At 40.8% G+C, this 26,700-nt stretch overlaps 2 protein-coding genes across 3 annotated transcripts in view; both read left to right on the top strand.

The window, feature by feature from the left end:
• myo10l3 (myosin X, like 3) overlaps positions 1-21,697 on the top strand; it is a 61,705-nt gene extending 40,008 nt beyond the window's left edge. Inside the window, exons 19-41 of the mRNA XM_034109703.1 lie at positions 599-679; positions 2,936-3,060; positions 5,352-5,466; positions 8,021-8,127; positions 11,677-12,081; positions 12,188-12,218; positions 12,344-13,162; positions 13,902-14,025; positions 14,292-14,535; positions 14,672-14,767; positions 14,971-15,064; positions 15,517-15,572; positions 15,688-15,830; positions 16,014-16,208; positions 16,361-16,518; positions 16,935-17,058; positions 17,391-17,688; positions 17,797-18,004; positions 18,173-18,309; positions 18,438-18,561; positions 18,642-19,097; positions 19,740-19,931; positions 20,029-21,697. Of these exons, the coding sequence (XP_033965594.1) occupies positions 599-679; positions 2,936-3,060; positions 5,352-5,466; positions 8,021-8,127; positions 11,677-12,081; positions 12,188-12,218; positions 12,344-13,162; positions 13,902-14,025; positions 14,292-14,535; positions 14,672-14,767; positions 14,971-15,064; positions 15,517-15,572; positions 15,688-15,830; positions 16,014-16,208; positions 16,361-16,518; positions 16,935-17,058; positions 17,391-17,688; positions 17,797-18,004; positions 18,173-18,309; positions 18,438-18,561; positions 18,642-19,097; positions 19,740-19,931; positions 20,029-20,133 (4,437 nt within the window). The 3' untranslated portion in view covers positions 20,134-21,697. The remainder of the gene's footprint in view (positions 1-598; positions 680-2,935; positions 3,061-5,351; positions 5,467-8,020; positions 8,128-11,676; positions 12,082-12,187; positions 12,219-12,343; positions 13,163-13,901; positions 14,026-14,291; positions 14,536-14,671; positions 14,768-14,970; positions 15,065-15,516; positions 15,573-15,687; positions 15,831-16,013; positions 16,209-16,360; positions 16,519-16,934; positions 17,059-17,390; positions 17,689-17,796; positions 18,005-18,172; positions 18,310-18,437; positions 18,562-18,641; positions 19,098-19,739; positions 19,932-20,028) is intronic.
• Positions 21,698-22,613: 916 nt separating this feature from the next.
• On the top strand, positions 22,614-26,422 carry pttg1ipb (PTTG1 interacting protein b). Of its 2 annotated transcripts, none has more exons than XR_004554336.2 (7): positions 22,614-22,792; positions 23,150-23,211; positions 23,380-23,488; positions 24,047-24,149; positions 24,535-24,657; positions 24,966-25,012; positions 25,583-25,625. XR_004554336.2 is itself a non-coding variant. In XM_034110728.2 (7 exons), the coding sequence occupies exons 1-7, from the start codon at positions 22,690-22,692 to the stop codon at positions 25,624-25,626; spliced, it is 534 nt and encodes a 177-aa protein (XP_033966619.1). In that variant the 5' UTR covers positions 22,615-22,689; the 3' UTR covers positions 25,627-26,422. The 2 variants fall into 2 exon arrangements, 1 of the variants encoding a protein (XP_033966619.1); XM_034110728.2 differs by having other exon boundaries at positions 22,615-22,792; positions 24,535-24,600; positions 25,583-26,422.
• The last annotated feature ends 278 nt before the right edge of the window (positions 26,423-26,700 follow it).

Here is a 26,700-nt window from a genome sequence, read left to right as displayed (position 1 = left end):
GTGCGTGGGTGGGTGGGGGGGTGTGTGTGTGTGTAATAGTAAACATGGGTTAATACTCCATTGGAGACGGAAAGTATCAAATGTCATTCAATCCATAAACTTTGATACTTTTTTTCAAGAATAGTTCTACACACTTTTCCTTTATGTTAACAATTATGTTCATTTCAGGGTTTACGTGTACTTACTGTACTATCATTTTATGGTGAAATAGTTTTATGGTTTATTTCAATTTGATTACTACCTTTTAGATTCACATTGATAAAAAATGAAAACATTGTTTAACCAAGTTATGTGTGTCTGTTATTGAATTCTTAAAGAATTGTTTTGTTAAACAAGTGAAAACATATGCCATTGCAACTAAATGTTAACTAGTTTTATTGTTCTTCATGATAAGAGGATTTTTTTTAATTCTAAAGAAAGTGAGGCTTGACTGGATTGGAAATACCTGACTGGTATTATTTATTAATGTCCACAAGGCCAAAGCTCATGCATAAATAGATATATATATATATATATATAAAGGATACATATTTGGATAGATTAACAGGCATATCTCTGCTCTTTTGATATTAATCCTCCTGTTGTTGATGTGTTTCAGGACTCTCTGCATTCCCTGATGGCCACACTAAGTGCTTCCAACCCCTTTTTTGTACGCTGCATCAAACCAAACATGAACAAGGTAGATCATGCAAATTTCAATGCACCAAAAAAAAGAGCCAGAAACGCTGCCAGGTTTTTTTCAAGGTCAGCGCCTGCAAAGTTAAACCTTCTTGGTGCTATTCATAGCTCCCATCGCTCAGAGCTAATCTTTAGTCATGTAATTGTTTCACTTGAGAAATAGTTTTGCTGCAGATTCTCTCTTGCCTTGGTGCAAATACTCTTATTGCACTTCTTTAAAGGTCTCCTATCGTGAAAAATGCACTTTTTGATGTATTTTATACATAAATATGTGTCCCCGGTGAGTAAGGAGACTCACAAAGTCTCAGAAAACAAAACCCTCTCTCTTTTCCTCGTACCCAAATCTTTAACAACGGGGGTACAACGGAGCTGATCCAGATTTGATACGACTTAATATCAGAAACGTTGCTATCAGAAACAATCCGCGACGTGTTTTGGAAGTAATATGGTCTTTGTTTACATTAGCAAGCATCGCTAACACTCAGAACTAACCTGTACTGGAGAGAGTATGTGTAAAGAAGCAGGATATAAAAAAAGGAACTCACCTTGTGGTAAACCTGAGAGAGAAAAAGCATTTGAGCTTTGAGTTTGAGAAATAATCCTTGATGTGGTTTTGAACACAATATGGCGTTTAATCACGGCAGCATTTAGACGAGTATCTGCCGGTAGAATTCTCCTGCACGAGCAGGTTTAAGCTCCCCAACATTTATTTTTTAAAAACACTTCATTGACATGTTTTTTATATATCTGAGACCTATAATATATGCCTAAAAATAGTATAATAGAAGACCTTTAAATAAAAGGGCTGTGTACCAGCACATTCCTGCCACTTTATCCCTTTGCCCAGAGGTCAGAGGTCACTGCTGGCCGCTCCAGCTGCACAGCTTGGCTGATGCTCGGCTGATCTGGCTGCGTCAGAGGAATGCCAAGATAAGACCACTGTGCTGTTTCTGTGGTGCAGCCAGGGGAGGCGTTTTTTTATAGGCCTCTACCCCTCCACTACTCTCAACTGCAAACCCTTTCACAATCTGCACTGTTATCCAATTGTCTGATATTAGATCGTTAGCATTTGTTATTTTATGTATCTTGATGAAAATGAATTGGCGGCTCAGTAATCCAGCTGCATTAGCTCATGTTATTGTTAGGTATTAATTAAACACAGCAGGGATTGTCCTCTCCTTACCTCCAACCCCCTGTGCGTCATTCCACACCTTCTTGCTCACTTATTAGCATGGAAACTGTCTCCCTCTCTCCCTCTCTCCCCTGTCCCCTGCTCCCACTGCCTCAAATTCGCTCACCTGGCCTCGGTCGCTCAAGATGGAACAAGCCGTGCCTCCATTAATCCTTCAGAATGACAGGACCACATGCATGCAAACACTCACACGCATACAATGTGTTTGTGTGATTAACATGCACCCACTCCACTTGGAAAAAATGTCTCTGTGGGAAGGGTCAGCTTGTCTTCCCTCAAACAAGTCAACATGCCATACCCCTTTCAGCCGGCTAAATCCTCTGCTAAAGAGTAGAGTTCAGATCTCAGAGGGGTGCACAGTTATGTGTGTGTGTGTTTCATTATGAACACATGCAAGCGTGCCTTTGTAACCCAGTGTGTCTGTTTCTATGCATAGTAGCATTAGCCTGCAATTAGATTGACACATTTGGGGAATGCTGTCGTCCTGTGTGGGGCTTATCCAGCGTGTGTGTGTGCCCTCTGGGTGACAATGGCCTTTGTGCTGCGTGCAAACAGGCAGGCTGCGTAGAGGTGTAGGGCGGCCGACATCTTAGATCCTTTATCATCAGTAACACAGAGTTGTGAACAATGCAGCAGATTATTCCAGAAAGAAAGGCCTACCCAGTTCCAGTTGGCCTTGCTCAACACTGTTCAGGTTTCTCTCTGGTGGCGTGTTTTTTCCCTGCAGTAACCTGATTGTTAATGTAAACTGATAGCACTCCCCATTGTAATTTATTTTATGTTCAAGTTTAATGTGACTCAGCAGTAAGAGGATTGAATAGCTTTATGGGCTCAACACTGGAGGATTATATTCAGCTGTCTCATATCTTCCACTCAAAGATAATCACCTAAACTTCTATTGTGCTGAATCAGGCCTGTATGCACGAAGCTCTCCAATGCAAAGCTGAAAATAACTTAACCTAGTTATAAAAAGACTGTCAATAATGTCATTATCATTTCAGAAGAATAAATAGGCATTCAAGTGTTTATATATTTTTTATGTTGTTTTGTTGTTTTCATCTACAGAAGGCCAACCGGTTTGATCCTGATGTGGTCCTGAACCAGCTGAGATACTCTGGGATGCTGGAAACTGTGAAGATCCGCAGGGCTGGATTCCCTGTCCGGAGAACTTTTAAGGATTTCGATAGCAGGTCAGAAAAATATATATAAAAAATACTGGTAACACTTTATATTAAGGTACACAAATTAACCATCAAGTAGTTGTTAATTAACATGCATATTAGCATTATATTGGCTCTTTAATAGTCATTATAAAACACTTATTAATGCCTTATTCTGCATGACCATATTCTACAAGTAATAAGCCATTAGTTGAGAGTTTTTCCTCAATAACCCTCTAATTAGTGCTTATGTATTGCAAGTAAGGAAGTTGTTGTGAGTTTTGGTCTTAATATGCTCTGCTCAATATGGGCCTAATAAGGCAGTCGTACCACAAGAATAGTAATTCTACCATGATAATAACACTTGGTGGCGAAGTCGATAGGGACTTGGCTTGGCAACTGGAAGATCACCAGTTCAAGACCAAGTGCTACCGAGGTGTCCCTGAGAAAGGCACCATTCCCTACACTGCTCCCCGGGCGCTGTTCAAAATGGCAGCCCACTGCTCCTAACACTAGGATGGGTCAAATGCAGAGAAACAATTTCCCCACGGGGATTAATAAAGTATATCCAAATATGATCTATTCTTATGTAACAAGCATGGTAACAAGACATGAAACTATAAGTGTGTATAAATAATTCTAAATTAGGTATTTATATCTAAGAATATGTTTTGGGGTATTGACAGTTCATCTACCAATAGAAAGGTGATATTGACCAGTATGTTTCATATTTGCACATTTATATCTTTGTAAAATTTGTACTGAAGGTTAGACAGGAAACCGGGTACAGGAAGTAGGAGAAAGTGAACTGAATAGCATGGCAGTAGACATCCATGAGTAGACTGGTAGACTGCTAGTCTGCTACTAATTTTCCCTTTGCAACCTGAAGAGTAAAGGGTCAAGTCCATCCGAAAGCAATGACTGTAAGTGTAAGCCTTACACTTACACTTATGTGTAAGTGTAAGGCACATATGTGCCTTGCACTTGCACATATGTGTAAGGTGTAAGGTGTAAGCCTTACACTTACACTGTAAGGATTAGTAACATGTATTGTGTTTATGTGATGACATTTGGAGATGTTTAAACGGTTTAAACACAATGAGAAAATGCGTTAGCATTCGCGTTAGCATTCGCGTTAGCATACATGCTAGCGTTAGCCATACTAGCCTGTACACATGCTTATTGCTAGCATTAGCTATATTTACCTTGTTTACACTTAGCGGTCCTATGTGTTAATCTGTGTATGTTACACTTGCATGTATGAGATCATTAAGTGTATTTTTGTATTAGTTTCACTCCGTTTGAATGTCAGTGGACTGCAAATAAGTCAATAAAGGAGCATGGCTGCTCATTCCCTGGCTCTCAAACGAGTTTGGCTGGCTGTTTAATCTATGTTCACACGGAGACAGTACAACACATAGAGAGAACAGTACACATATTGTGTAAGTGCATACAAGCAGGTCACACAGTATGATCACAAATTAAAAAAAATCTGTTTTTATTAAAAAGTACAGGTTGCATGTGTTCTCAGCCTTGACATGTTTTGGTATGTGTCTGCACCTCTCTTTAGTGGTTCATTAATAAAACCGATATTTCAACGTGTGCCTACTTTGTTAATGTACTGTTGAGGTTAATTTCAGTAGTTGTGTGCTATAATGTATTTACAAAGTGTGAAGAGGAGGTCACTTTAGAATTGGGAACCTGTTCAGGTCAATTAGAGTCAAACTAATAGCTTATTGGTTATGAACAAGACTTCACTTTAAAATAGGGAACACGTTTCTTGGATAGAAATACCTAATTTTGAGTTATTTAGACACAATTAACACTTATAGTTTCATGTCTTGTTACATAAGAATAGATCATATTTGTTAAGTGTTATTATGGGAGAATAACTATTCTTGTGGTACTACTACTGCCTTATTAGGCCCATATTGAGCAGAGCATATTAAGACCAAAACTCATGTACAACAACTTCCTTATTTGCAATAAATAAGCACTAATTAGAGGGTTATTGAGGAAAAACTCAACGAATGGCTTATTACTTGTAGAATAAGGCATTAATAAGTGTTTTATAATGACTAATAAAGAGCCAATATACTGCTAATATGCATGTTAATTAAAAACTAGTTGATGGTTAATTTGTGTACCTTAATATACAGTGTTACCAAAATACTGTACTCACCAAAGCTGACAAGTCACCTAATAAGAGTTCTGTTGGACAGCTTGAAATAAGACAAACCAAATTCCCAATATTCTTCTTCTGCTGTTCTTATTCTAAATGTATGTATTTGTACTAAACATATGTGGGTGTGTCTCCACAGGTATAAGAGGATTCTGAAGAACAAAATGTCCTCAGACGATGAGAAGCAGAGCTGCTCAGAGCTTCTCTCACATTATGACAAAACTAAGACGGAGTGGCAACTGGGGAAGTCAAAGGTGAAGCACACACACACACACACACACACCAAACTAATAGCTACCTAACCGTACCAACTTTCCTAACCCAGAACCAACCTAGATTTTCACCTTATCCCAACAGTTTTCATTCTAAAAACGAAAGTGTTGACTCTGAAATAATGTTTTTACTTTGTATATCAACCATTCTGTCTCCTCATTTGGAGGCGGGTCCCTATAATGCGACTGTGGACAGATATTTGTCCCCATAGTTTGATTAATGAAAGTGCCAACTCTCTCACACAGATAGAATATGCAGTACACCAGTCAGTCATTTAAGTCCTCTAAAAACATGTTTCAACCTCTCAGAAATCAAGTTTTTAAGCTTTTTCCTTCATGGATTTAAATATATGGCACACAGTCAATTTAAGCAGAAAATCCTGCTCTATTGAAAATTGGGTAAATGCGGGGTTTTCTGGGAATATTCTTTTCTCAATAAGTCGAGCTGCTGTCATTCCCAAAGTGTGTCACAGTTCAGTTTGCACAGCCCCAGATGTGACTCATGTCCCAAATGTTTGTGTGACCGGTTGTGGTCAATCCTCGGCTCTCCTGCTGGCAACCACTGAGTAACTTGCCACTCCGTAAAACCCCTAACACCAATGACTGTTACTGTAACTGTAACCCAACGCGGGCACTTACCATAATCCTGAGGCCGGCTCATTTCAGCTGAAAGAGTTAGCTTCATGAGGATGAACGAAACAACCGGCGAGTGATTTGGAGTGGCAATGGTTATTTATCTTGAAAAGTTATCATAGCGCTATTTTTTTTCCTTCTGCCCCTTTGTTTCAAACAATCCATCCCAGAGCAAAGCGTTCACTTTTTCTCTCCCAATGAATGATTAACCTTTTAATGACCTCTTTGCATAATTTTGAACTCAGCAAAGATGGACTTTTCACAGCATGCGAAGGCTATAAATAAAACGGTTTATAGGATTTCTTAAAATCAACTAAATCCACATTTGTTACTTCCTGCTCTAAGCTGTGGTTTCTCTGTAGCCGTTAATCGTGGAGACATTTCAAATTTGTCGGACAGTTTAGTTGTAATACACCATCTGACTGGCACACTATGTATAGTGTCAGCTGCACACATGCTGAATATACGTTGAGAGGTTGAGACCAACATGTTTCATATGTTGTTTCTTATTAAGTTTAGAACTGGTGCATAACCACTAATGTGCACATGCCGATCTATATTAAAGTTCTCACACATGCACACAGTATAAATCTCTGCAGTCACCGTGTATTACTGACTTCAGAGACAGGAACCATTTTCTACTCTGTGGGTAAAACTTCATGGGTCAGCACTTTGACCTTAGACTGTCTCTGTTAATGACTGCTCCACTTTACAAGCAGAACAAGACCACGACCGAGTCTGTGTCATCCTGTCCACATGCTTGTGTTTTTGATGGCAGCGTCATATTTTGGGGCTGAGGGAAATGTAGTGTGGGTTGTGGGAAAGGGGGCTGGGAGACAGAAAGGGGGCTACATTTCCTTCGGAGAAACAATCTGTGTGTAATTATATACATGCTGATTGTGTGCAGAGGAAGTGTGTTGCCCAGAATTAGGGGCCGGGGTGATGTTGCACAAAGTGTGTGTCTGGTGTGTGTGAGTATATATGTGTGTGTGTGTTTGCGAGACATTTGTTTTACAGACGAGGGAAGGATGTGGACGAAGAGGAAGCTTCCTCTTTTCACAGACTTTACAGAGGCAGGCACGGCTGCAGCTGCGGTGTCCTTTGATTAGTGGAACATCTGGGGACAACACACACAAATACACACACACGCACGCACGCACGCACGCACACACACACACACACACATTAACTCAAAGGTCTCACCCTTTATAGAAGCAGTTCATCCTCCAGGCTAGTGACAGATATTGACTTATTATATAAATTAAAATGTCATGTTACTGCTCTATTTGTATTCCTTGTTAGCTTTTAGGTCTAGAATAAGCTGTCAGATGTCCCACAGACACTGTGCCAACTTTTTAAAAGTCTCCGGGAGAGAGGAAAGAGTTAACTAAACTCTTTCTCTTCCTTCACAAGAGCAAGGAGGGGTGTGGCTTTCTGTCTGGACACAAGCCACTATCCCTCCCCCTCATCCCTCCATCCCTCCTCTGCCTACTTCTCCCCTCCCCTCCCTTACTGTGACTTTCTGCCTGTGCACGTCAGTCGAGCTACCAAGGCAGCGGTAGGAGAGCAGCAGTAGGGAAACGCTCAGGGAGGAACACAATGAGGCTCTGCAGCATCGGCTTTAGCAGCAACACTGCAGTCCCCGTGCCAGTCCCCCCCCCTCTGATCTGATCTGCAGCCAGGGAGAACAGCTAGCCCGCTAGACTCAACTGCACCAAAGCTTCCTCTGCAGTGGGCACAGGGTGCTGCCAACAGACAACAAGGGGCCCTTCACATCTCTTTTGGGCCCTCTGTTGCAGCCTTACCAAGGAGAGGAACTAACCCATCCTGTGTCTTTCCCTTCCCCAACCTCCCTCTCTCACTCTGTCACTCCTTGTCGGCCGTGGCGCTGCCCGTCCCGCAGGTGTTCTTGAAGGAGGCCCTGGAGCAAAGGCTGGAGAAGGAGAGGGAAGAAGTGCGGCGCAGGGCTGGCATGGTGATCCGCGCCCACATCCTCAGCTATGTGGCAAGGTGAGTGTTGGGGGGTGAGGGGCTGAGTGGCAGTGGCAGTTGTCAGTGTTTGTTTTGTAATCGAGGTGTGCAGCCTGTGCGTGTGGTTTTTGGAGGGGGCTGGGGGCATGCCTTTGCACACGTTTCCCTTTTTGTCTGTGTGTGTGTTATGGGGGTTTATATACAGTATAAGTTCAGCTTTATAGATTATCTAGTGCAATTAAGGTATACAGGAATTGTCCAGTGTATTTTTAGAATATTTTGAAGAACTTTGGAGAACAATCTCTACAACTTTCCTGAACTCCAGAAAGTCTTATAGGCCAGTATGTGAAATAATAAAGTATGATAATCAAAGAATGTAATAAAAAAGTCCTTAGGCCCTCAACAGGGGAAGAAAAAAGTATTTAAAAAAAAGTCAGTTGTTCTTTCACAGTTTGAGAAATGTACAAATATTTCCATATGATGTAATGTATTAGCCACGAACAACATAGTCATGGCATCTATAATATTTCTCTTGTTTCTTATTAATGAGTTAGAGAGGAATACAATGAATTGAACAACTTTAAAACATCTCCTAGAGCATAAAAGTAAAAATAAATATTGTCCATTTCATGCTGCTTAGTAGGGCCACCCTTGATATACTGTACATGGTTATCTGTGAGCTTCAAAAAGGTTTAAATGTATTGCTTCACAATCAGCAGAACAGTCAATGTTGTTTTTATTCACTGAATAAATATCAGGTGTTTCAGCCTGAGCAGCAACTTTTCCCCCTCTCCGCTCTGCCTGTCGGACAGGACGACATCCATCACTGTGCTGCTTAAAAAATGTGCACATGCAGACATCCTCAGGGTTGTAGTCGAACGGTGCTCCACCTGTGTGCTTCAACATGTAAGGTCACTCTGAAAGGCTCTGTTGGGAGAGTATAATAGGACGGATGAGTGTTCAGGTTGTGAGTTTCCTTCCCTTCAGAGCTGCTCATGTTAGAGGCGGAGGCTAGGAAAGTTCCCTAAAAACACAAGTAACGCCTTTGTGTTATTACATGTAACATTACCTATTTTCTGAGGCCAGTCACAGGCCACGGAGTGATTACTAGGCCAGGCTGCGGGTCCAAGAGTCAGAGCACTGTGTGTGGTCCTTTTTGTGAGTCACGTGTGTGTGTGCGCTGTTTTTATGTGTGTATGCAATGCCTGAACACGGCTGCCCACACGGCCACAATGGAACGGCAAAAGGTCACAATAAACAAGCGTTCTCACCAGGGTGTTTATTTGAATGGGGAGAGATAACGGGCTGTGCATTGTCATAAATACATTTGTGGTGACATACAATATTGGATTACACATGTGTATATTCTTGATTTAAAGTGGACCTATCATGCAAAATGATGTCTTTTATACATACATATGTGTCCCCGGTGTGTCGGGGAACTCACGCAGCGTCTGAAAATAAAACCCTCTCTCTTTTCCTCCGTACCCAAATCTTTTAAAAAACGGGTGTACAACGAGCGGATACAGATTTCCATCTGAACTGACGGGTCCATCTGAACTGACGTCGGTGGACCCACAGAAAGTTGCTATCAGAAACAATGCCTGACGTATTTTGGACGTCTTTGTTTACATTAGCAAGCCTTGATAACACTCAGAGCTAACCTGTACTGTAGAGCAGTGATTCTCAAATGCCTAGGGGTACGTTGGGGTACTGCAGGGGGTACGTGAGGTAAAAAAAAAAAAGTTAATTAAAAAAATACCATGCATGATTACAAAATAATCTTAGTGCAATAAGTTAAATAGAAAACACAATTTTATATAAAATATTCCTAGAACCACTAAGCGGGTCCTCATATAAACATGTTACATTTGTGTATTGTATTTATAGTTTTTTAATAATATATCATTTTGTTCATTGGTTTGTTAAACATATATTAATTCAATTGAAAAACCCCTTGGAAATTTTTTTTTTTCATGCATAAAGATGAAAATATCCTTAGTTTGTTGTAATTCGTGCATTAAGGAGTTAATAAATCAAACACTGATGGAACATCACTATATTGTAATTATTTATATAGGCTTTTTCTGTCAAAAATGTCCGGGGTCGGTCAGGGGGTACTCGGTTGAGAAAAATTTTCAAAGGGGGTACATTACTGAAAAAACGTTGAGAAGCACTGCTGTAGAGCAGGGGTTCCCAACCTTTATTGTGCCAAGGACCGGCAGATACATACAAAAAAAATCGCGGACCGGTTATCAATTTTAATATTTACTCACCACCAGCAGGTAGCAACAGAGGCTAATTGTACACACACACACACACACACACACACACACACACACACACACACACACACACATCATGCGCCTTGGTGACTGGACATCTCCTTCATAAAACTAATAAAAGGGGGAGTAATCGGGCAGTTCGATGTGTGTAGAGGTGTGTGTGGTTAACACATAGCAGCCTGCAGTCACTCTCAAGCTGTTCTGATAAAGGTAAACACAGCGAAGGCGGTGCGTAAAAAGGCACAGCTCTCGGCGCGCTGGTGCTGCACTCAGAGGCGGAGTATACCCCGCTGCCTCCTGATGCTGCAGCCATTTCATGAAGTGAAGGAGGTTTTCCTTCTATAAAACAGCTACCGCGAGAGTCCCGGACATGAATTCATAGATCAAGGCAGACTGGTTTACTCTCCTGTTTTGCCAATCCGGTGCTTAAACAAATAGCTCTACACCCCTGGCCGACATGTCCTTAAAATGAAGTCCGAGTTTGAAATATATCTCAAATAATGTATGCACTGCCATTTCCCCACATAAACATAACAGTCTGCAATGAAACGGTTGTCTCCTGTGCGCTCCTCTTCCTACTTGGCGCACAGGTAACTTTCTCGTGCGCTCGAGAGGCTGATAGGCTACCAGGCTGAGCCGCCGAATCCCTCGGAACATCATAAAAGCCATTTTCAACGGTTTTCTGGTGAAAGATTAACTAGGCTACTGGATGAAATAATATGACTGGTATAGGTGCGAAAATTATTATTAAAATATTATGATACAATATTTTTATATATTTATAATTCTGAAAATATTACGATAAACTCACAGCTATTTCGCGGCCCGGCAGTAACACCTCCGCGGCCCGGTACCGGTCCGCGGTTGGGAACCCCTGCTGTAGAGCACATGTGTTTTAAAAAGCAGGAAATAAAAAAGGAACTCACCTTGTGATAAACCTGCAAGAGAAAAAGCATTTGAGCTCCATACTATTTCAGAAATAATCCTTGACGTGGTTTAAACAAGATGGCGTTTTATCACAGCAGAATTGAACTTTATCTCCGGTAGAATTCTGATCAGGCATTAGCTCCGCCTCCTCTTATTTATTTTGTTCAAGCTAAGGACCCAAGATCTGCGTTTCTCTAACAGGGCTTCAAAAGAAGGGTTTGAGCAGTATGAGGCATGGCTACAATGGGTGAACTGTTTGGTATTTTGAAAAAAAAACTTCACAGACATGTTTTGTATAGGTATGGCCCTACAATATATGTTTCAAATATAGCATGATCGGTCCACTTTAAATGTGTGTGTTTCATCTTGTCATTAGGAAACAATATAAGAGGGTTCAGTCCAGCGTGGTCACCATCCAGAAGAACTACCGCGCTCACTTTTGGAGACGCGTCTTCCTGCGCCTGCGCTTCGCCACCATCATCCTGCAGAAACATCACAGAGGCCAGCTGGCCCGATCACTCCATCGCCATCTCACGGAGGAGAAACAGAAACGAGAGGAGAGGAAGAGGAGAGAAGAGGAAGAGGAGAGAAGGCGCGTAGAAGAGGAGAGGAGGAGGATGGAGGAGAGGAAGCTACAGGAGGAGGAGGAGAAGAGAAAAAGGGAGGAGGAGGAGAGACAAAGGCTGATTGACGAGGAGATGAAGAGGAGGGAAGAGGAGCTGAGACTAATGAAGGAGAAGGAGAAAGGCCAGAAACTTCTAGCTAAAGCAGAGGAGAAAAGGTAGAGTCATTCCCTCTTGGCGACACATTGAAGAGCCATCATTTGAAATTTGGATTTGTCCTTTATGTAAACTTCTCACACTAAGTGTTTTTCATTTCATTTTTAGGAAGTCACTGGTAAATGGAGTCTGTCAGAAGGTAATTCCTTTTTTTCTCTAAATGATATTCAAATAACAGGAAGAAAATGACATGTGAATGTGGTATCATAAAGTATTTTATTTACTCTCTAGGTCTCTTGCCCTTTCTTGTCCTGTCTGCATAAGGAGCTGCCGCAGCCTCAGTCCCAAAGTCACACCTCTGAGGAGGAGAGCCGGCAGATGGAGGAGATCCAGCGGCTGGAGAGAGAGATCGAGCGCCTGCAGAAGCAGCAGGAGGACGGCGTGTCCCTCCTCGGAGACGTCTCCCACGAGGAGCTGCGGCAGATGAGAGACGCTGAGATCTTCAGACTGGAGAAGGAGGCTTCCCGCGTGGCTACTGAGTTTCTAGAGCTCCTGGACTTTGGTGGTTTAGAGCCATCCCTCTCGAGTGAGGAGAACCTCCACGACCCCACTGACTCCACAGCCCCTCTAGCCGAGGAGGAGGTAGATGAGGGTTTCCACGCTGAAGAAGAGTGTGTTCCTTTGCCTGACTTCCCTCCTCCGGCTGTGGTTCCTCTGGACAAAGAAGTATTCCAAAGTATTCCCCCTCCTCCGCCTGACTTTGCAGAAGGACTAGTCGCCGTCCCTGTCTCTGCCTCCTCTCCTGCTACACCAAAACTCCTTTCCCCCAACGGACTGAGTCCTGCCCCCTTCCTCTCCGACTCCCGCACCTCCAGACCTCCTCCTCCTCCTGTGGTCACTAATGGAGAAAGGCAGCCGCGCCTGAGGGTCAGCAGGGGGTCCGACTTTGAGCCTGTGATTGAGGAGCGGCCCCAACAGAACCTGCCAGACCCAGAGTCGGACTACGACCAGGAGGAGTTTGAGGAGGCTCATGGGAGCTCGGGTGCTAGCACCAATGACGGCCATATAACAGATGAGGAGGTGTTGAGGAAATCCTCCTGCACCCAAAACAGCCTGGACTCCTTCAGAGGCAGCTCGGACTCGGTGAGGACCAATAGGCTGAGAATCATGTCTGTCAAATGCTACACATCTAATCCAGATGGCATTCCATTTGGAGTATCTTTATTTAGCTAAAAAAGTGATTGGAATTGCAGTTGAACCGGAAAACAATGTTGTTTCGAGTACTTTTTGCCCTAAAAATGCAGGGAATGAGTGCATTTTCCTATAGGTCAAATCTAACTTAAGCCATTAATCACATACACACATCTTGATTCCCAATAGTCAACATTTTCCCCCCATTTCAAACATTCCGTGTGCATGTGTGCACGCCTAAACCCTCCCTTAACATATCAAAAGGCTCAGATCATGTTAGAATCACAGTGAAATACTGTTGCAATTATTTGTTTTGGCTCTGCTGATGAGCGTGTGAATCTATTCCCAGATTCTGCAAGTCAAGCGGAGAGCTCAGACATAAAACTGTCAGATCAGCATAACGTCAAAGGGAGAGGAGGGTGTGTGTGTGTTTTATGGCGGTGGTTTGATTGACAACAAGATCAGACAGATTTATGGCACTGGTCTCAGTACCGAAATTGCTGAATGAAGACTCTGACTTTGAGTAGTCTTAAGAAAATAAAAGCCTGTTCTTTCTTGAAAACAAAAAAAAAGTATACATACAGGTTTTAATATTCAAATGTGGAACACCAAATTCTTAAGCACATTGCTCGTGCAGCTATATCCCTGAAATACAGCACTCGTCATAAATGCTGCTTTTTATGTCTTTCAGTTTATTGACAGCGATGAGGACAACGATGGCTTCGTGGACACAGATGAAGAGGTTTCCAATGGGAGAGTGAATCTTCTGAATGGCACTGGGCCTCCATACTTCCACGGCTACCTCTACATGAAGAGTGAGTACCTTTACCAAATCACTACCCAGCAGGCACACATCATTTTAGCACAGCTGAACGCGGCATTTCTGGTTGTTTCATCAATTAAAAAAACAGTCTTTCTTTGTTTACTGCTTAACTTTGTCTTTATGTTTCAGTACTTGTATTCTCTGCTTTAGCTGTTTGTTAGCTGTTACATGATTGTGTATGGGTGTCTGTTTTACAGCTCCCATAACACTGAGATTTCCTATAAAACATTAATAAATGAACATCCTCTCCGCCTTCAGGTGGTCTGATGATCCCCTGGCGTCGGCGCTGGTGTGTCCTGAAGGACGAGACCTTCATGTGGTATCGGGCCAAGCAGGACTCCCTCAAATCCGGTTGGCTTTACAAAAAAGGAGGAGGAATGTCCACCCTGTCTCGGCGCAACTGGAAGATGCGCTGGTTTGTTCTGCGGGAGTCGAAGCTCATGTACTTTGAGAGCGACAGCGAAGAGAAGCTGAAAGGAACCATCGATGTCCGAACAGCCAAGTAAGACCCTGTCCTCCGATGTTGGGATTCAAATTTTTTTTTTTTACTTTTCTTACCTATTTTGGGGGTTTCATTATATGTATCAAAGAAGAACAGAACAATATAAGTTTTTGTCTGACTGTGTGTGTTTCTGTAGGGATATAGTGGACAATCATGAGAAGGAGAATGCACTGAATATTGTGACTGACGAGAGGACCTACCACATCTATGCTGAGTCCCCAGAAGACGCCAGGTATGCTATATCCATAGATTCTATAGATATCATGTACTTACTGTGTCTGTTTTGTATGTGGTGTTTTTCTTTGTCATAATCTCTGTTAAATCCATGTGTGGAATAAAGTTCCCCCTTGTGGTTGCCAGAGGAAATTCACAATGTCATTTTTAATTATATGTTTGCTGACTGTTACTTTCTGAACTCCCTCTGACCCCATCCAGTGGTTGGTTCAATGTGCTGAGTCGGGTCCACAGCGCCAGCCCGGAGCAGCTCCTGGAGATGAACCATGAGCAGGCCAACCCCAAGAATGCAGTGGTGAGTGCTGCTTCACCTCGCCTGGGACCCAGCCTCAAGTCAACATCTTTCAGCCGTTATAATGAGGCGTGTAACTGAATCAGTATGATGGTCCAGATTTGGGTCATATGGTTATTTAAAGTGAAGACGCAAAATACACACACTGGTTTATTATTGTCCATTTGTATAGTATGGTCAATCAAATATTGCAGTGGTGTTAATAGGATTTTCAGATTTAGAAATGAAATGAAAAGCAACAGGATAACAAAATAATGGAAAGAGAAACGTGAAAGCCACATTACATAGAAATACAGTTACCAGTATGTACAATATGATTATTATTATTATTATTATTATTAACTGCTCTATCAAGGGGTCAGTATGTATCAAACGAAGAGTTTGTCAGAAATATGCCTTTGTGACCCAAATTTGCAAACAAGTAATTCAAATGTTCCCCCCCCTTTTCTCTCCAGGGCACACTAGATGTGGGCTTGATTGATTCTGTTTGTGCATCAGACAACCCGGACAGGTAAGGAACAACGATAACACTACAGGATATATTCAGACTGCAGTTTTAGTGGAACTGCAGCATGTACATATACAATATAGGGATAACAACACTGTTCATGTGATCTGTTTTGCAGACCAAACTCGTTTGTGATCATCACGGCTAACCGAGTGATCCATTGCAACACAGACACAGCTGAGGAGATGCACCACTGGATCGGCCTGCTGCAGAAATCCAAGGGAGATTGCAGGGTTGATGGACAGGAGTTCTTAGTCAGAGGTCAGTCAGTTGAGACACACTCTGGGATGTTTAGGATGTGAGAGTTGATTCTTGTAATTGTGCGGTAGGATACTTCTGTTTAGCTGACAAGATCCTGCCCGGAAAAAACCAAGATGCTATGAATTAGGTAAAAGAAAGGTTAATATTAAACAAATATTTACAACAAGATGTATCTTCCCTCAGGCTGGCTACATAAAGAGATGAAGTCAGGAGCAAAAAGCTCTTCTCTGAAGCTGAAGAAGCGCTGGTTTGTTCTCACTACAACCTCTCTGGACTATTACAAGTCTTCGGAGCGCACCGCCTCCAAACTGGGAACTCTGGTGCTCAACAGCCTCTGCTCCGTAGTGCAGCCGGACGAGAAAGTCTTCAAGGACACTGGTCAGTTCAGAGTCAACGTTATTCTCAGTCATCTTGAGCGACAGAAATATACTGATACATTGAGTTTAAGCTTTGGTCTCTTAAAGGTATCTGATCGTTTTTAGATGTGAACATTTTCTACGGCTTCTAATGACTTTGTTTTCTTGACACAGGTTACTGGAATATAATAATCCATGGGCGTAAACACTCTTACCGACTCTACACCAAAATGCTGAATGAAGCCATGCGGTGGGCGAATGCCATACAGGGAGCGATAGACAGCAAAGTTCCCATTGAAACGCCAACACAACAACTCATCAGGGACATCAAGGTATTAAAGGATTATTCTGCATGCTTCTCTCTGTTACTAATGTCATGCAAATATCTGATTGTCTGTGTGCAATGTCTGACAACAAGATTAATGTGTCTCATATAATAATATTTAAAAATGTAATTCTGCTCTCCATGCTCTTAACATATTGATATTTTTGAACTCCAATTATGTTCAGTCATGCAAACCTTTGGCAGGGGGGGACACTGTAGTAAAGTGAGGTACTTCTACTCACTGAGTGTGTGCCGTGATTTTCTTAAATGTTCACCTCTTTTTCTACCACATAACTGTTTACTGCTAATATAATGCTCATCACTGATATTTCTATTCTCTTATTTTTTACTTGAATTGCTCTACTTTGTCGTGAAGTTAATTCATGACCACTCGACTAAAGGTCCCGTCTTCTGTTTGTCCAGGAGAGCAGTTTGAACGTGGAGGCTGTGGAGCAGACATACTGGAGGAACCCCATCCTGAGATATACCCAGCATCCTTTGCACTCCCCTCTTCTACCTCTGCCCTATGGAGATGTCAGCGTCCACTGTGAGTTCAGTGGCCTGCAGCAACTGTTAGCAAGCTGTTCAGGACTTCTATTAATCCTGACCGAATCAAATACTCTATTTACATTGTTTGACGATACACAAAGCACATACTCCAATCTTTTTCGCTTGTTACAGTGACACATACCTCAATAGATGCATGTATATGTCTATGCCATTTAAAAGCCTCCTAGTTTTTGAATGCACTAAAATAAACCTTTAAAGCAAATATTTACCATAATATCTGAAAGTGATCTAATATAATTGTACTACTATCAAAAAGAATTGTAGTTGCCTTGCTTGAATTTAAATCCTCCGTCTGTCCCTCTCTCCCAGTGCAAAAGGAGAAGGGTTATACCAGCCTGCAGGATGAGGCGGTGAAGATTTTCAACTCACTGCAGGAGATGGAGGCCGTGTCCGACCCCGTGCCAATCATCCAAGGAATCCTCCAGACCTGTCAAGACTTGAAGCCTTTAAGGGACGAGGTTTACTGTCAGCTGATCAAACAAACCAATCACGTCCCGCACCCAAACAGCCTGTCCAATCGCGCCCACTGGCATCTCCTCACTTGTATGAGCTGCACCTTCCTGCCCAGCCGAGGTATCCTTCGCTACCTCAAGTTTCACCTCAAAAGGTACAGTGTATGTCTGGTTATGCCATGATTCATAACAATCCTACAGTCAAAATGACAAAGGGGTGACACCTCGACTTCACTGTCTTTGTGCCTTTGTGTTTTTTAAAGGATTAAGGAGCTGTACCCCGACACAGAGATCGAAATGTTCGCCCATTTCGTTAGTGAGTCTCTGAAAAAGACCAAGAACAGGGAGTTTATTCCCTCTCAAGAGGAAATCGTGGCCCTGCTTACCAGACAGGAAATGACCACCACAGTGTACTGCCACGGAGGAGGCTCCTGCAAGATCTCCATTAACTCACACACCAGTGCTGGAGAGGTAAGCTGTGGTCATTGCTGCACAGACTATGTTCCTTTTGGAAGATATCGTTGCGATTACCTTACACAAACTCTGATAAAGATATGTTGTTTTTAAGCTTGGCTAGAGAAGGAGTTTTACTAATGCAAACTGAGGATTATGATTGTTATCTTGTGTTGCTTTTTCCAGGTGGTGGAGAAGCTGATCCGAGGTCTGGCTATGGAGGACAGCAGAAACATGTTTGCACTCTTTGAACACAACAACAATATAGACAGAGCTGTGGAAAGCCGAGTTCTTGTGGCTGATGTTTTGGCCAAATTTGAAAGGTATTCTAACATTCCTGGTTACTTTTTATTACACATTATGTTTGATAACATTATTTAAAATCAGGCCCCTGTTACATAGGATATTTAATTTAGATAGGTAAATGACAGGTTTGTGGCTTTTCCAACAGACTGGCTGGCAGTGAGGAAGCTGAGGATGAAGGCCAATGGAAACTCTATTTCAAGCTTTACTGCTTCCTGGATGTGGAGAGCATGCCTAAAGAGGGGGTGGAGTTTGCGTTCATGTTTGAGCAGGTGTGTTTTAATCTTCTTCATACACCTTTTATAAAGGTTCATTCACAAGTCGGTGCTAATGATGATGCTGTTCTCTTCAGGCCCACGAGAGTTTGACCCGCGGCCACTTCCCCTCCCGAGAGGAGACCCTGCAGCACCTGGCCGCTCTGCGCCTGCAGTTTCTGTTCGGTGACAAAGCGAAGGTCACCTGGACTCTGGAAAACGTCTACCCTGTGGGTCGCCTACGCAACCGCATCCTCCAGTTCACCAAGGTGGGAGCAACCTCAGGGACAGGCCAAACTCTGGAGCGTCGGAGGACCAGCTTCCTGGACGGGACCCTGCGACGGGGGATGAAGACCGGCTCAATGAAGAAGCAGCGCATGGAGGAGGAGCAGATGTTGGAGATGTGGATAAAGGAGGAGACGTCTGCCACCAGGGCGAGCATCGTGGAAAAGTGGTCCCGCCACACCGGGGTGGACCAGCACCAGGCCATGCTCAAATACATGACCATCATCAAGGAGTGGCCTGGATATGGATCCACACTGTTTGACGTTGAGGTAAGTTAATGCAACTTATACTAGATGTGTTAAAGAAGATCAGTTTTAGCCTTGAAGCCTGAAAAGTGTTATTTGCACTTAACCTAATAGAAAAAAAGTAATAACCCTCATAATGAAATAACTTATTCAATATTGTGATACAAATGTCCTGCCTATATTGTGGTAACATGTTTCCTCATCATCAGTTGAACGCATCATTGCCACATAACAATGTATAATACCACTTGTATCCTGTTGTAAATGTCAAATTCAACATAAAGCCAAACATAAAATCAGTGTCAATGGTCACTCATAAGAGTATAATACATGTTGTAAGCTTGCACACTTTACAAAGAGCATCCTCTTTTACATTCTTAGATTTTTAGTCAAAATGATTACAATACTAGTTTTGGGGGAAAACGCCCCATTAGAAAGGTAATATATTATTCGTAAATATATCAGTCAGACAGGTAGGTCCAACAATTCCTTTAATTGGGATTAAAAACATTTTTGATCAGGATAAGGGCAAACGTATTACATTTTCAGGACATAATTGCATACAGGCCTTGATACTGGTCCAGCAGATCAGTGTGTAGTTACCTGCCAGCCCATTGCACATACTGTCTTAAGTTTATATCTCCCTGTGTTTGTGTGTTTTTCTAGTGCAAAGAAGGAGGCTTCCCTCATGACCTCTGGTTGAGTGTGAGCGCTGAAAATGTGTCTGTCTTCAAGAGAGGAGAGCCCAAGCCTCTAGAGACCTATCCATATGAACACATTGTTTTCTTTGGCGCTCCGCAGCCATGCACTTACAAAATCACCGTGGATGAGAGAGAAATGCTCTTTGAAACACCCCAGGTACGTCATATTTCCCACAGATAAGATTGTGTGTGTTTGAGGGAACAGGATTTCAGAATTTGCTTATCTTCTCTGATTTTGTGTTTCATCCATACAGGTTGGAGAGATCACAAAGATCATGAAAGCCTACATAAACATGATTGTGAAGAAGCGCTGCAGTGTGAAGTCTGTGTCCAGCTATGGAACTAACTGGATCAGGTGATGGACTTGACAGGATTCAAAACATGTGCAGATAAAGTACACCTGACGGATAACCCGAGAGAAGAGGAGGGGACGGCACCATGAAAAAGAATCTCCTCGATAGAGATTGTGTTTCAGAGGTTTTCACTGACTACGTAGCAACGCAGAAAACAACTCCATCCAGAGAAATTCATTTCCACAAAGAGACAGAAAAGGCTCTTGTGCTTGTGGCAAAAGTGGCAACATTCAAGCTCAGCACCATTTTAAGCTTTACACTCGTCCCGTGTTGCTAACCTCCATACAGTCTCCAAACATGATACTCCCTCTCATTAGTTACACTGGTCATTTCTCACCTCTTCAAATGTATATTCATGTATATTTTTGTGGATTTGAAAGAAAAACAAATCAAAAAGACCCTACCCCTTTGTCTCACATTTCACAACAGATATTTATTCGACTTCTGAATCCAAAAGTGTACAACATAAATCCAAACTAGATAAAAGAATGTGTTTCATTGGCAGACTGACTGTTGTCCTCTCAGATGTTGCGCCCAATTGTAATGAATGTTCTCCTAAATGGAGATTCCCTCAGGTTATTGTGCTTGCCTTATTTAAGTTTTCATTATTATTCTGGACTGAAGGATTGGGTGCAGATTCAGTTGTAGTTATGGCTTTCACCGCTGCATGTGCTACAAAAGCACATCTCTAATAAATACGAAAAGAAGGAAGTTCCACATGAACCACTGCATCTATAACCACTGCAGTCGAGTATTTTGTCATAAGACACAATAACTAAAATAAGTAAAACTATTTTGCGCTTCTCTCCTAGAAAAAGTACTTTGTGTATTTTGTGTGCAGACTTTAGGTTAAGTTGCTGAAACTGATGTTCCAGGATGTGTTTTTTGAAACAAGTAGGATATTGCTTGTTGAGTATGTCCGTGTCTAAAGATTGTTTAACTGTGTTTTTTCAGTGATGTCAAAGGCCATGTTTGGGTGGGTGTATTTATGTATGGAAGTACCGATGGATTGGGAGCGTAACAGTCTGAGTGAGGTTATTGGCATGCTGGAAATGTATTGATGCAGTCGTCATAGTACTTTTGTTTCTCTTTTATTGGTGCATTCTGAGACAAAGACATGTAGATTCAAACACGTTGTTCATAACTATTGATTTTCTTCTTTTTGCGCCCTGTGTCTTATCTTTTGTCAACGTAAACAAACTTTTGTGTGTTGCCCTCGACACCAAACATGCTCAATTCCTTCTGTTAATCTTGTAAGATAGTTTCTCTCTTCCAAGTAAATGAACACAAAGGATGCCTATGCCAGTCAACTTACAGTATAGTACATGAGTATGATCCAAACATTACGAGCTTAGTATTTACCTCACGATGCATTACCGTCTTCCGTCACTCTCCAATCGTACTCACTTGGGAGATCTGGTCAGCTGCCGGCGGCCACACCAGAGACTGGTCTTGCCATTGACGATGACTGTATTTCTGAGATTTCTGATTATTTTGAAGAAGAAAAATCAGAAAATGTTTTATATCAGAATTTAAAGATGCTTTAATAAATTATTGTATTTGAAAAATGTGTTTTGTTTGTTATTGTCTTATTGTCAAATTAACTGAAATTGTTCCATTATTGTTTAATGTGATTTTATTTTTAATGTTTTCAGCCAGCCAAGTCTTTTGTTCTGTACCTCTCTTTGTCAAGGGGACGGTCTGAGCGATGTGACCTGAACGCAGCATAGAACTTAAGCAGGTTTGTTCCAAAATAAGCATGATTTTTAATATACTGCATACATAAGAGACATCTTATTAACTGTACTGGATCATCATGCTGTGGAGAACTCTACTAAACGTAAAATACCATTCAGAATAATGTATTATGTTAAATTGTGTTTTTATAACTATTGATGCATTTATGATGTTAATCACTTTAATGTTTTGGTTGGTCAATTTGGGACTGATTATACTTACTGGATGTGCTGCTATGTAGCTCTATGAATTTTCCCCTGGTGATCAATAAAGTATTATTATTAGTAGTAGTAGTAGTTGCAGTATTATTATTAATAATATGCGCAGGAGAAATTAAATGATCAATTATAAAGCTCAACGGCCTCTTGTAATTCCAATGATATCTAAAAACCTTTATCTATCTTAAAGTGTCTTTCACCAGACGATGACTTTTATTTGGAGAACCTTCCGAGAGGTTCGCCTCATATTTGGTCATTTAATAAGGTAACATAAAAACAAAAACAATTGCAGTTGCTTTTCTGGTCACTAGTTTAACAAAGGAAAAACAAATGAGAAGTTACACTGCCTTGGAACGTTTCAAATTACATATATATTATTACTTTTTGTGCTGTTTTTAAAAAAAATGCTGTTGTCTCGACAATCTCCTCCCCTTTACATTATATACAACCAATAAACGTATTTCCTGGCATCACTAAAATATGTTTGCAGCTGTTTCATGAGACGAGTGTCAGGGGTTGATGACGTCAGAGGGGTCCACCCTCCGGACTGAGAGGTTAGTGTTGCTGTTGTTTCTCGCAGTCCGCACGAGCTCCCACTCGCTCCACAATGTCCGGAGTTAACACACGTTCAGCCTTTATTTTAGCCTTCATTTTCTTCGGTGTTTTTATAACCACGGAGGCGCAGACTTCGACTCCTGCTCCAAACACGAGTAAGAGTGTTTTTTTTAATTGTATTTAAGACTGAGGCGTTTTGCTTTGTTGTGTACAGTAACAATTGGGTCAGGGGGTGGTCACATGATAACAGAAAATGGATTATGAGCAAAGATTATCATCTTAATTCATTGTGATGGCTTCCAAACAAACTTTAACTAATTTCTCTGTAATGTGAATGTGTGTCACTGTAAACTCTGTTGAGGATTTTCCCCAGTGGCCAGAAATGTTAACTTCCAGTAAGATTTGATTTCCTTTCTTTTTAGGCCATTTATACAACTGCTTGAATTTACACCATAAAAGGAAGGTCACTAGGCCCTATAACCTACTATATAACAATCTGTAACTTGTCTCAGTTTCAGTTCCCTGTGCCTTGAGATCCAACACCAGCTGCTCTGAATGTCTGCAGAATGTAACAGTAAGTATGTTCAACTCCAGCCAAACACAGATAGTAAGATAAGATAAGAAGTACTTTATTGATCCCAATTTGAAACATGTTTGCGACTAACTTTCTTCACTGTTGTTAGTAATACTATGACCAACAATATGACCCTAAGCACAGTGTTTGTTACTGTTTTTGTTGCAGTGTTTGTGGTGTACACCAACCAAACAATGCTTGGACTACCCAGTGAGGAACATCTTGCCCCCCAGGAGTGTGTGTCCACTGAATGATGCACGATGGGGGTTGTGTTGGGGTAAGACTCCCTACGTTTACGTTACACTTAAATGTGAAAAAAGGCTCAGTCAACCCAAGGCCTCAGATCACCATTAATGCCAACCTGATGTCGCTGTGTCCTTCAATTATTATCGCAATATCAATATATTGTCCGGGTCATTTTTCAAAATAGAAATGACAAACATTCTTTTGTCACTACTTTGTTTTTTTACTTGATAGTAAAATCAATGTTAAACAGGCAATTGTAAGACCTCAACTCATGCTTCAGGTATGCTGATGGGCATTTATGTAACGCAATTCAATAATACAAATAATTACAGCCCTAGTATATGACATATATCAGACAAATACTACTTTTGTTTTGTTTACCAATAGTTAAAAAAATATATGCGACTAGTTTAGTACTTTCAAATAATACTGATTGAATGAATGATTATAGTGCTAATTCTCCACAGAAGAACCATAACCCACTTTTAAATACTGCGTTTGTCCAACCGGAGCTGTAGTGTCTATTGCGATGCATTGAGTCATATTCAGTGCTTCCTTTTTCACTGTGTATCTTCCTTTTTATTTCCAGTAAACTTCCAGATTTTGATCATCACCATGTCAGTGCTGGGAGGCGTCATCATCATCAGCATTCTGGTGTGCTGCTTCTGCTGCTGCAAGTGTGAAAGAGTTGGGTAAGCATTAAGCCATGTGAAGTGCTGGCTCTGAAATGTGGTTTAACATGGCAGGAGGAGGACGGCGAACACAATGGGTTGATTTTCTGCGAGGCCAGGCTGATACCGCCGTCTCCAAAAGCCTGCCAGAATTTGTAGCTGCAGCTTAGTTTTGAGGAAAAAACATTAATCTTTCTATTTAGAAGTGGTCTAGCCTTTTGTTAATGTAATAATGGCTTTTGGATGATGAGGAGATGGATATACATTTGAAATATAAGACTGATTAACTGTTGCATGCTCCATTACGTGCTGTATTAGGCTGAATGCAAAGCATATCAGAGTCACTATTGTCATTTATTTTTGCAATGCATATATATATGTATAATCACATATTCTTTTATTTTAGGAACAAGAGAGAAGACGCGAAGGTTGAGCGGCAAACCCGTGCAAGGAAGAGCCGTCAGAAAGCAAAGTAAATGGCTATGAGGACGGGATTTAAAAAAAGATAAAATAGAGACCCTTATTACTGGTACTGTCATTATACTGTAGATATAACAAAACAACTAACATAAGAGTGAGTCTCCTGCACTACATTTTGTTGACTGTCCACATCATTATGTTGATAAAAAACATTAATAAGGACATTTAAAGAAAACTAATAGTATTTCTAATATCAATATTTCTATATCAAATGTGAAATAGGGTTTTTGGTATAAACTACAGCCCTCTACAGTAGTACTTTGTTTTGATCCTCATTGAGAATTCAAAATGTGTAGATGTGAAGGCATCCACTGTTCTCTGTTGTCCAACAATTTGTCTTTGTTTCTCTCCCTACAGGAGGACAGAAATGCAGATGAGACATGACGAGATCAGGCAAAAATATGGTGAGACTATTTCCTTGTTTGTACAGTTTAAGTGGGTAATAAATGTACTTTTTGAATTAAAAAAAATATATCTTTGTTTACATACTCAATTATGAAACAGTTGCAAAATGAATGTATAATGGGATACAATTAAATTCAAAACCTTTATTTATCCAGGTAAAATCCCATTGTGATCAATGATCTCTTTTTCAAGGGAGACCTGCACAAAAAATTAATTAAAAAAATTAATTAAATTAAAGAGACAACATGAGATAAAGATAACAACATTTGAGCCGATAAAACAAGAAAACAGCATTTAAGTCATCACAAATCAAGAGAAAGAAGCAATGTAAAAACAACCAATGTAGTACATTAGCTCCATCTACTGGATAACAATGACAATGTACATTTAACAGTGTACATTTATTTTCCACATTTTTATTTAAATTGTTTTTGGGGAAAACAAGCAATTTAGAAATATGTTTGCTTTTAGAAAATTGTATTTGCATCCAACTTTCAAAACTCTTTCAATACAGTGCAATGCTGGAAGCCATAATACGCTTATGATTTGTTCTCTAATTTTATTTGTAGGTGTTGAAAAGGAAAACCCATACGCCCGTATGGACGATCATTAAGAAGAATCTCAGCGATGATTCCACCACCAAAAATCCTTAAGTTGATCTTATTGATGCCAGTAACATTAAGATATGAAGCTGTGATGATCTGATTTCACTTCAGTGTTTGTCAAAAAATGTCACCAAGATGTTCTGAATTTATTTTTGATTAAGTGTGCACCATATTTTACACAGTTTCCTTCACCTAATATTTCATATTTTATGCACATTGTTTTCTGCTGTTAAACCAGGTTCATATTTCTTTTGTCTTTTCATAATATGAGATTCTGTTCAGTTCAAAGCATATTGTCCAACAAGCTATACAAAATCACTGTGTTATTTTGCATAACATGCAGTATTGTTAGTTTTGTACAACTCAAGAGAAGTTCAGAGCAATTGTGGTTCTTAAATAACAGCAGTTTCATTTTAGTTGTAATATGCACTATTTTACTGATCTGTTCTGAAAGTACAACATTTATTTTTATATAAAACGTTTATAACATGTGACTTAATGGATGAAAGAAATGTGTTTTCTTGAACCACATGCGAGTGATTTGATTATTGTGCAGCTTTTGTTTGAAACCAATTGGGACCATTTTTACTTGCTTGTAAAGTGCTTTTAGCACCAGGAAAATGTTTTATTATTATTACTACGATTTATAACATTCTTTTGTGACTTAAAAGAAATAAATCAATTTCCATAGTTTACAAATGTCATAATTTCCCTGACACACCTTGCCCAAACACTTTTTCAATTCAAATGAAACTGTTCTGTACTGAGAGATATAATGGAACTATTAAACCCAGTGGGAAGTAATTTCAGGTGTGCTTTCATCTATCTCTCACTTCACCAAGGAAACTAATATTCTGCAAGTTTTTCTCTATCTATTCATTCATGTTGCAGTTCCTGAGAGCAATGTGTTCTTCTTGGTTTGTTGTGTTTTGTTTCTGAGTCCCAATGCAAATGTTGTTTTAACTATTTGGATCTTCGGTCAAATGCAGAAGGGCCCTTTTGTTTTCCCTATATCGCGGGAACGCGCAAATTAGCTCACGTATCCGCGCTCACGAATAAACGTGAAGCACGTGACCCTTTAT

This window comes from Pseudochaenichthys georgianus, chromosome 21 (assembly GCF_902827115.2).
Source record: "Pseudochaenichthys georgianus chromosome 21, fPseGeo1.2, whole genome shotgun sequence".
Taxonomy (NCBI): domain Eukaryota; kingdom Metazoa; phylum Chordata; class Actinopteri; order Perciformes; family Channichthyidae; genus Pseudochaenichthys; species Pseudochaenichthys georgianus.
This window is presented reverse-complemented; position numbering and strand designations above follow the sequence as displayed.